Source organism: Pterocles gutturalis, unplaced genomic scaffold (genome assembly GCF_000699245.1).
Source record: "Pterocles gutturalis isolate BGI_N339 unplaced genomic scaffold, ASM69924v1 scaffold8941, whole genome shotgun sequence".
Classification (NCBI taxonomy): domain Eukaryota; kingdom Metazoa; phylum Chordata; class Aves; order Pterocliformes; family Pteroclidae; genus Pterocles; species Pterocles gutturalis.
Window position 1 is genome coordinate 1 of NW_010100320.1, and position 10,917 is coordinate 10,917.

Below are 10,917 nucleotides of genomic sequence, written 5' to 3' on the forward strand. Positions count from 1 at the left end.
CTGTGCCTGCCTCAGTGGCAACCCCATCGAGATGCAGAACGACGCCGGGGAGTTTGTGGACCTCTACGTCCCTCGGAAATGGTGAGCGGGTCCCTTCAGCGGCGAGGGGACCGGGGAGGGGGGGTCTGCAGCGTGGGGGGCCGGGCGGTGAACCGGCCAGAGGCCCGGGCAGACCGTGCAAACGCTTCAGTAGCGATAATCTGTAGAAAAAAAATTTAAAAATTCTGTTTTCTATCTTTTTCTGTATTTTTAAATATCGTCTGTAAAATATATGAAGTAAAGAATACAGTTGAAGAGAATACTGTGCCTCTTCTGTTGCATACCTGTCACCCATACAGTGCGGTGACAGCTCGCGTGTGGTTCATTCCAGAAGTAAATGCACAGTTGGAGTAGTGCATGTGGTGTTTCCATGCTACAGGCTCCTGTAGCTGAGTAATTGCTTGTTGCCTTGATAGTACACCTTAAGTACAATTTTGAGATTATAGTAAAGGGACAGTGAGAAGCTTTTTGTAAATGTGCATGTTAAAAAATCACAAAAAAATAAACCATTCGTAGGTGTGTTATTAGGTTTAAGTCAAACTTTGTTTACAACCCGTGATTTCGGAGCGTTAGCAACCTGAGCATGTCTCGATGGTTGTAGTGGCTCCCAAGGAAAAAGGCATAGAAACTGTGTTCTTATAAATTGTCTTGATGGGTGTATTTTTTGCACGTTGGAAAGTAAAAACTTTATATTCTGTGTGTTTTGAAGTCCTGTGCTGCTTTGGGCGCTGTATAGGGATGAGCTCAGCATCGAAAAGCTAAAGCGAAGGGATTAGTTGGCAACTAAGTTGACACTCAAGTGAAAGTCTCCTTTAAATGTCCTCAAAACTGTATTTTAATTTTCTGAGCATTTAAAGTTTAAAGTGTTACTGTCTAAATTTCTTGTGCAGCTTTAATTTGCGTGGAGATTTGCCTTTAATAGTTTTTTTTTTCCATTGTGACTGTCCCGTTTCCTTTTGTTTAAATATGTCTTGTTATTTTATTCCTTAGCTCTGCTAGCAACCGAATAATTGGTGCTAAGGATCATGCTTCTATTCAAATAAATATTTCTGAGGTAAGTTTTTGTAACAGAAGTATGTGATCAGAGCGCTACGCCTTTAAACTTTTGATAGAAGTTGAGAAATGTAACAGCTTGTGATACATCTCCAGGTGATTCACTAGAGACCATGTAAGTGTAGAGCCTGCAGGCTTTCAGACGTGGATGTATATCATTATATCACCCTGGGTTATTTTTCAGCCTATTGGAGAATATTCATTAGAGAGAATTTCACAAAGCTCTGTACAGTCTGTTCCAGTGCTTAGCTGTTTTACTAAATACAACTTTCTAACTCTAGACATTTAGAGTTATAAACCAGGGAATTCCTTGTTCTGAAGGAAAAAAGGAGAAGAAGTGCTTGTTTCTGGGAAATTATTATCCCTTCTACCTTGATCTGTCTGTAAGAAAGTACCATTCTTCAGTCTGGCCTTGTGCACTCTGGTTTTTAATTTTTTATGCTCATCCATCTTTTTGGTGCTTTTTCTAGTTTGTCCAAACTTTAGGAAAGATACAGTTTTGAGAGCAGAACTCATATTTCTGTTTTACTTTGCTTAACTAAAACGCCACCTTCTGTGTTTTGCTTGAATCATTTCTGTTAATACTTGACACTGCTGCTCGTGATGGGTGACAAATGAGTTTGCTTGTGTGTTTTGTGTGTAGCATTATCATTTCACTAGTTCAGTGCTTGGGGTATTATATGCTTAGAATTTTTCCTGAGGCATGCTGGTTATTTTTATTGACTTGATATTGTACATTTAATTTTCTTTCTGTAACATAAAGAATTTGTTCTTGTCTAAGTTTAATTTCATCTTCTCTAGGTAGTGTTATTGCAGATCCCTCCAAGGTTAACATATATGCTGAGAAAACCACAGTAGACCTTGACTCCTGCAGGATCCCAGTTAAAGGATGTGGGCTCCAGTTAATTTAAACTCATTTTAACAGGCCTTTTTTCCCCATTTGTTTATCGGTATTTGCCTTGCAAAAATTTTGTGGATGCAGTGTTCCTATAGCTTATGAGCTATATTGCTTGATTGATTTCTTCTCGAATGGGAGACCACAAGACTACATTCCTGTATTTTTAAACAACTGAGTCTCTTGTGTTATCTGTCTGACTAAAGAAATCATTTTTTTAAATGCTGTGTTTGCAATTTCCTGTCGATGTTAAGGAAAATATCTTTCCAGTTCACCATGTTTCATTCCTTCAGTGATCCCTATTTCTTGTTTTCAAAGGATCAGAGATTGGCAGAACTCAAAAACAAACTCATACGTTATTACAGGGTTCACTACACTGTTTGATTTCATTGTGTATATTGGGGTTTTTTCCTGTTAAATTTCTCCAGTGACTGGTGAAGTGAGACCATTTGTGCCTCTCAAGTGGGGCATTTTTCTACCTGTGTAACAAGACTGACCGCTTCCCCCCTTCATTTCAATTTTCTGTAATCCAGATTTTAATTAAAAGAAATATGAACAAAATAACAAAAGCACTAAAATCCACAAGTTTAACTTTACATTGAACTTTTTCATTTTTTCAGACCTCAAATATTTTCCTCTTTTAGGAACCATTTTGTATTGCGTTCTTGTTAATACTGATCCATTCCATTTTAGAGCTGCACTGTGTAATGAACTATAAGTTTTCTGTGAACAGATACTCTATGGCTGTCTTTCTAACTTCAGAATTTGCCTTGGGTTTTTGTAGTTTGCAGAAAAATATTTACAGTTTAAGAATCTGTGCGGAGTAACTTGCTTGTAATTACAGGTTGACAAGGTAACAGGCAGAGTAAATGGCCAGTTCAAGACCTATGCCATTTGTGGACCAATTCGTAGAATGGTAAGTACGAAATGATTGTGTTTCCTTTTATATTGATCAGTAATCTTTTAGATTTATATTTGGCCCTGAAAAAACAATGTGCCTTCAGCTTATTCTAGAGAAAGAGGTTTTGTGGGGATAATGAAGACAAAGTGAAGACATGAACATGAACAAATTTACTTGGAAGAGTCTTTTTCTTCTAGTCTTTTTCCTCAATCCTTTGGTTTTCAGAATTATGTATGTTTATATTTTTTTTAAGTCACTGAAGGATGCAAGTTTTTTTTTTTTTTTTTTAATAAGAATGTATCAAGCTACTAATTCCTGGCTTTTATCTGTTGTTTATAACTATTAGAGATGATACTACCAGGATTTAATTTGTTAAACTTTGTGGAGCTTCCTAGAGTTCATCAGAAGTCTGCTTACCCGGAAATATATCTTGTTAATGCAAGTGTATATTTTATCAAGTTAAAACTATTTCTTATCCTAAAAGGAGGACAAATAATTTAACAGTTTGTTTTGAAAACACTAATCTCTGCGTATAAAATATAGTGATCTGTGGAAGGCGTGTGTATTTCACTACCACCATTAAATGCTGCAGCTGCCTCCCTGTTTAATGTGTATCAGCAGTTATTCAGTCACTTCAGAATCCTTTTTTTTTTTTTTTTTTCTTTAAAGGGTGAATCAGATGACTCCATTCTGCGTCTGGCAAAAAATGACGGAATTGTTTCCAAGTACGTGTGTTTATCTTATCCTCTGACTCTTGCAGGGGTAACTTCCATACCTAAATCCAACGTTTAGGATGAACATGTAGACATTGTATTTATAGGGTGATTACACAGTTGGTCAAAAATATTTACTTGAGCTGTTGAAACAAACTGGTTTGTAACAATGTTTGTTTTATTTTCTTCTAGGAACTTCTAACTGAAGAAACTCGGGTATATGAAACATCTGATGTAAAATAAACAGTTCAAACATATATTGTGCTGTGTCTTTTGTTCAAGTTGTAAACATGGGTGGATTTATTAGAGCTAGTCTTAAAAAGACTTAGAAATGTGTGTGTTCAAAAAATACACGGATTCTGATTATAAATTCTGAAATTGGCTTGCAAAGCAGTGCCAGAGTCGAAAATCAAGAATTTCCACTTCACTCTTGGTTCACTATCATCTTTCTCTTCCAGATTTAATAAATTTTGCAGTTGTAGCTCAGTTCTTTTTTTGATTTCTAATGCAATATTTTGCAGTGTAGCAATCTGATTCAGCTTGCTGCCTTTTTGCTGGTAAAACTTAAGGGGATTCTTTTCATTATGATATCAAAGTTTAGTGGTTTTTCCTCGAGGCTCACAGTGTGTATTCTGCCATTGACACATTCTTTAAGCCAATTATTCAAACTGGAATTAATGGAAAACTGTCTTACCAGAACCCTTGGCATCCTGGCAGGTTGATTGCCAAGGCTTGATGTAAAAAATATTTGTCAATATTTTAGTAAATTGCTTAATAGCTCTTTAAGGGCTAGATTGACTTTCTACCTGCTGATATGTTATTTTTTTAGATAACTCACTAGCAGAATCGAGGGAGGATGCAAGCAGTTTGACTGATAAAACATCTGCTGACATTGTCTCTTATCTGTCAGTTCCCTGTCTCTGGCTAATCTCCACTTCTGAGCTAACACAAGTTTTTACAATGTAGTTTGAAAGAGTTGCTTCAAGGTTTTACCTGTTGTACTTTAGGTGTTTTGTTTTAATTTGAACTGGTTGGCTTTCTCAAAGTTTCTGAAGCAGTTACTGTGAAAGAATGCTGGCTTTTGGCTCAGAGTACGCTGATGCTCAAACCATAAGCTTTGCTGAATTATCATCAGGCGTTAACTTCAGATACTGGACTAAAAATCAGTTTGTTATTGTGCAGGGCTGAGATCATAGATGGACTGTCAAACCAAAGTGTTTAAAAGATCTTCAATCATCCTGACCTTGCAGTGCTCTATTCTGACACCTCCCTCCGAGCTTGCTTCTGCTTTGTGTGCTGAAACATGGCAGAAATTGTTGTTCCATGGCTTTTTTTTTTTTTTTCTTTTATCAGCTCTTCATATTCGGCTTTGGTGTGGCATTTGGAAGGTGCTATGCTCAAGGTGCTCTAGCTGTACTCATGAATTGCAACTGCTGGCACCGAGATAGGGGTGTGAGAAAGGCGAAAGAGTTGGTGTTCAGAGAAAAGCAGACACTTATTTTGTGTGTGGAAGTGTCTAGTTACATTCATTAGCACCTCTATTGGGAAAAGATTTCCCATTTCCTTTGGCTGTAATTCCCCAAGGACTTAAAAGCATGGTGTCTTTTCTAGTGGTATAATGTCTCAGATTTTTGTTTTGCAGGAGGGAAGTGAGAAAAAGCTGTATCCCCTCTTCCAGGTGCTGCTTTTGTGTTGGTAGGATTGGCTGTACACAGCGGGTTTATTTGTCAGTTGGTGCTTATCAATTAAAATAGAATGTCAGACATGGTTCTGGTAGTTTTAAAATATGCTAGTGTGATATGCTTAGTAGTGAAAACCTCCATTGTCAGCTGCATTTTACCAATTTTGTAATATCTACAGCTATGCACAGGATGCCCTTCAGGTTGTGCGTTCTCAAGAATTGGCGAGATTATATCTGGATCATACTGTGTTCACTCCTGTGTGATCATCTCTGGGACGATGTTTGCAGTTGTCCTTACTCAAATTCCTGCGTAGGCCCTCTGAGCTTTCTCAAGTGATAGGAACTGTTGTGGTGATGCTTTCCTGTTGATGCTGTAAGCTGTCTCCATGCAGAGCTGGTTACCATGTGGCTTATTTCTGACTTCTCTGGGACAATGTTTGCAGTTGTCCGTACTCAAATCCCTGCATAGGCCCTCTCAGAGCTTTCTCAAGTGATAGGAACTGTTGTGGTGATGCTTTCCTGTTGATGCTGTAAGCTGTCTCCATGCAGAGCTGGTTACCATGTGGCTTATTTCTGACTTGTTTGCCGTGGATGCATGTGGGTGTGGGAAACTTAAACCTCAGACTTCTCTCAGGAGAGCCTGGAATAAGGATGCTATCATCTCTGAACTAAGGAGGAGGATGACTGACTTACCCAAGTGTGGTATCTTTCTCCTTATCTGTATTTTTCTGACTTCTCAGACATGTCAAAATGCAGAACGTTTCTTTGGAAAATCCCATCTTGATGCCATAGATAACCACTGAATCTAAGCATAGCAAATCAGGCTGTGTTAATGTGTGGCTGAAGTGTGTTGGGGTTTTTTAAAATTTGTATCAGGTTTTCAAATCATAAAGTGAATTAGGATTTCAGGTGTGAGCTACTGTTCAGATATAATGGAGTATGTAACTAACCTTTGGTTCAAAAGCAATTTCAGCAGAGAAGGCTGAAATCGCCGGGCTGCTAGACCTTTTTAGCATAGCTATAAATTAAAACATCTTTGGTTGCACATTCTATCCTCCCACTGATAACACTTGAATTTACTAGTCCTCCTCCAAGCTGACAGAACTTTTAAAAGATAAACTGGATGTTTCAAGTAAGGGAGAACTTGGCTAAAAAGACCAAAAAAAGGCTTCATGTTGAACTTCATAGTACAGAAAGCACGTAAGAGAGATACCTTTTAGATACCACAAGCAGGAAAAAAAAAAAAAAAAACAACACTTTATTTTTTGAGCTATTTTCTTCTGCCATCTAAGTCAACCATGAAAGATGCATTAAAAACAAAAAAAAAAAAAGGGGGGGGGGGGGGGAACTGTTAGTTGTGATTTCCCTGGAAATAATTATTTTTTCCAGCAGATAAATCTCTGAAAACACTTTCTGGAAAGACAAATACAGTTTCCAAACTGGAGAGATTTTGGCTTGGCTTATGTCCAATGCTCATTACTTTCCTTTGTATACAGTAAAAGGAGATAAGTTTTAATTGGACTTGATAAGTCAGAGAGAAACATCTTAAATTAGCTGCCTCTGCCTTGGCGTTGGGCTAGAACTTTAAATAAAACCAGTAACTCTCTACTGCAGATAAATGCCTAGTTTACTGAAGAGTTTAAATATTGTTGACTTGCTTCTAATCCCCTGGGACTCTGTTCATCCATGTGGATTTCAGTGGAATTCCTCCATAAGGCAAAGTGAACTGACAGCTTAAAAGTTCAAGATGAACTTGAGGTCTCTCAGATGTCTTTTTAAGCAATAAATCTCTATTAGCACACAGCAATACCAAATTTGCACTTCTGTACTAAGTATTTAAGAATTATGTTATAATTTAATTTTTTTTTTTGCTTTGTAGTACTGATTGTTGTTTCAATCAAAGTACTAGTTTGTGTTTCAGAGTTAAAAAAAAAATGAAATGTTACTTTTTCATTAATTTCTTGTCAAAATAAGCTTATGAAATGTTATGGCACCATATAGTAAAAGCTGGCTCAGTTGCAAATGGATTAGTGCTGTGCTAAAGGCTTCCTGAAGTTCACGCCATCTTCACCAGCGAGACTACATGAGGCGTTATAAAAATTTCAGCCGAATCCTAACAAGGGAGGACATGTGTCCCTTTAAAAATCAATTTTGAGTCGCATTTTCTAGTATTGTGATGTAAAATGTTCTTTGTTCCTGGGACAGGAATAGTTCAGATCTTCTAGAGCCATGAAAGGGAATGAACTGTACTTGTACTGTACAAGATGGGCAGAGTTGCCCTTACATGGTTACATTGCACCAAGTCGTGAAATTCTTTCCTGTTACTTAGGAGGACTTGGCAGTGGCATCCTAAGGACATCTGATTTAACTGGGGCTATTTTAGTGTCCTTGGCCAAAATTCTGCTGCTCTGGCAGAGCCTGTCTACTCCTCAAAACACCTTGTTGGTAGGAGCTTGTAGATGTCTCAATACTGATTTGGTTTCTTTTAATCCTTGACATTCTTTTAATAAACTATGTGGTGGTGACAAGCTGCTTTAGTCAGTCTCAGCTGTGTGTTGTGATCAGAGGTCTGGGTTTAGGAGCCCACTGCATCCTCTGTTGCTGGGGGCATAGAATTAGCAGCTCTGATAATATCAGCTTTGCTTGCAGGATGCCAAACAGGCAAAATATTGCCAAGGCTGAGAGAGGACAAGAGGCAACGTGGCATCACTTGTGCTTCGCTGCAGAAAGGAGCGCTGTGACTTAGAAGAGGAATAAAAAAAGCCAAGAGTATCTTTTGCCTTCGTGTGTATCCTTTACAGCAGAAGCTGTCTCACGAGTGCTCCCTGCAGAAGGCAGCTGGCACAGCTTCCCAGGGATAGAGTTTATTTTCCTAAAGCATGCGGCGGTGCTGGAGGCTGCTGAAAGCCTGCCTAGCGGACTGAGATAACTGTTACACTGGGGTCAGCAGCAATTTTGGTTTTCAGTTGGATGTTAGGGACAGCTGTCTGTTCCTATCTCCTGTTTTGTTCAGTTGCTGTCACTCTTAGTGATGCACAGAGATTAAAAACACCTCTGCTGCAAATATTACTTTGAACAGATTGAGGGAGGTTTTGATTTTAGTTAATTCACTGATGACTGTTTGTGCTGAGGCATCCCAGGGGAGGCAGCTTCCCCATATGTATGTTGGACTAATCAGCCATGGAAAATGGAAAACTAATCAGGCATTTTTTCCTGCTGGGAAATACGTGATTGTTTAATGTCAGACAGGAGTTCTCCTCAATAAGAATTGCAGCTACTGAGATTTTAAGAATTAAGAACAATTAGTAAGGTCAGTGTGGGATTTTTTTTTTTTTCTTCAATGTATTACAATTAAAAAGGTATTATTTTAACATCTATTTTCAGGTAGCCGATAGCAAGTGAAACAAACGTGGCCAGGCTGAACCAAGCGTATTATTCTGCAGCATCCACACCCAGTCTGTTAATAAATCCTGTTCCCTTGTTTCCTTCTACTGGACTGGGACTGTGCAGAAAAGCAAATACATCTTCTGCTGAGGATTCGGGACCCTCAGTTTGGGAGCAGAGCGTTGGCTGGTGTTGGCAGTCCTGTGGTGAGCTGACCACAGGCTGCCTGCAAGGTGATCCTCGTGCAGGGAGGCTGGGCTTGCTGGGTGTCGATGGGGGATGATTGCAGGGACGAAGGTAAAAGTCACACTTGGCATTTTGATGAGCTGATTGTAAGCTCTGTGCTCAGATATACCACATGCATCAAAATCAAGCTGGTCTCTCATCTAGCTCTAAACGTGATAATCTTCTCACTGGTTTCATAGGGCACCAGCGTCCTGAGAAGCGCCTTGACCCATCTATCTCTGCGTACCAGAAGGCAACACACCGTCCTCCTGCTGTGGATCAAAGCTGCTCGGACTGCTGCCCACTCTTGTATGTCTCAGTGCCCATCAGGTAAGTAAGGCTGAGCAAAAACACTAAGATACTGCGTGCTTTATTTCACAAAAGAGCATTTTCATGAAGTGTTTATCACAACTCCATATGGGCTGCCTGTTGAGCTGGGAAATGTGACAGTTCATGCTCCAGGAAAAGTGTTTCAGAGATCTGAGGCTGAATAAATAGAGCACTTCAAAATAAATTGGGTAGTGCACTACCCAATTTATTTTGAATTGGGGAGGTGGCAGAGATCATTCCCTGGTTCATTCAGTTCTTTCCTCTACAAGCGCTAGAAAGGCTGAGGATTTAATTCTGCCTTTGACTGGTTTGGTGGTAAAAGAAGAGGATTGACATGCCTGATTTTTGTTCTGGCCAATGGAGCCGTGCTTGCAGTGAAGTCCCTCTGCATTCCTGGGAAAATGGGGTCATTTGTGCCAGATCACTCAGCCAAGCAGAGGAGCCAGATCTGTGACTGCAGAGCCCACGAGCCAGCTGTGCTCTGGAAATACCGACCTTAAAATGTTGATGCTGCAATTAAGGTCAGTGTCTACTGATGGGTCACTTTTGCTGCTGCCCTGTGTCTGCTTTCAAGTGCCTGGACCCATCCTCCCAGAGTTCAGTCCATTAGCTGGTAATCTCAAACTTGGAAGAGTTTCCAGGCAGGCTGACTAAAATCTGAGGAACTAAGACTGCCTGTACCCAAAAATAAGTAAATAAAAGGAAGCTAATCCCAGATGGTGCTGATTAAAACGTGAACTACAAAAGGCAGATTAAGGAAGCAGCTTTCAGGCTGCAAAGTATATTACCTGAGAGGCAGCTTGATCATTGTAGCACAGAGCTCGTATTTCTGGAAACCCAGCACATCTTGACGCAGCGCTGCCTTTGGAGAGCCTGCATCCTCCTGCAGAAGGTAATGGTGCCAAGCCTTGGGTCTTTTGATCACAGAGGCAATCAATCTCTCAGTAGTCACCTTCTTGCCATGGGATACAAGGGTGACCATGTCACGCACAAAACCCTTCAGGGTAAAAGGAGGCAACTTTATAAGATTTGTCTGCCCTTCTCCCAAATGCTGCACTTGTCTAGGGAACAAGAGGCTTTGCAGATCTGGGACAGGTGGCAGCGTACCTGCCTGCCAGTGACACCACAGTCAGTGTCACTTCTGATGCTGGCTGCTGAATGCTTGGTGTCAGACCTGGTCTGGTCTTAAGGCCCCAGATGCAGATTTTATTTTTTATTTTCTAAAATGTATTGTTTGTGGGTTTTCTTTTTCCAGCTGGTTTGAGACTACCCTGACAGCAGAGTTAATCCTTGCCTCAGTTGGGACCAGTGCTGACTCACTGCTGTAAGTCTTGATTCCCTGAAAACTTTAAATATTCAGGAAAGTCTCATACACATACGTGTATAACAGCTTTCCATGGAGTTATGTAAAAATCTCACTTATGTTACTTCATCAGATATCTTTTGGCTCATGTCTGTTCTGTTACTCAACCCTCATTGATTTCAGTGCTTTTTTAAAAAAAATAAAAAGAAAGAAAGAAAGGAAGAGAAGTGCTGTTGGTTTCTTCTGAGCAAAGTGCTGTTCCTGGCATGCTTCCCATGAAGCGTGCATCACAGGCATTCAGAAAAACGAGAGCACTGGGGCCAAGGCTCAGGAGCCCTAGTTTCTACTTCTGATAGTGACGTTTGTTTTGAGCAAGACCTGGCGACTGTTACA

General features: G+C 39.9%; 1 protein-coding gene across 1 annotated transcript; it reads left to right on the forward strand.

Moving 5' to 3' along the window:
- The first annotated feature begins 31 nt into the window (after nt 1-31).
- Nucleotides 32-3,844, forward strand: LOC104466010 (40S ribosomal protein S21-like). Its single transcript, XM_010079300.1, is given in 6 exon segments — nt 32-81; nt 1,030-1,093; nt 2,832-2,903; nt 3,558-3,597; nt 3,600-3,613; nt 3,794-3,844. Coding segments are annotated over 6 exon segments (291 nt in total).
- The last annotated feature ends 7,073 nt before the right edge of the window (nt 3,845-10,917 follow it).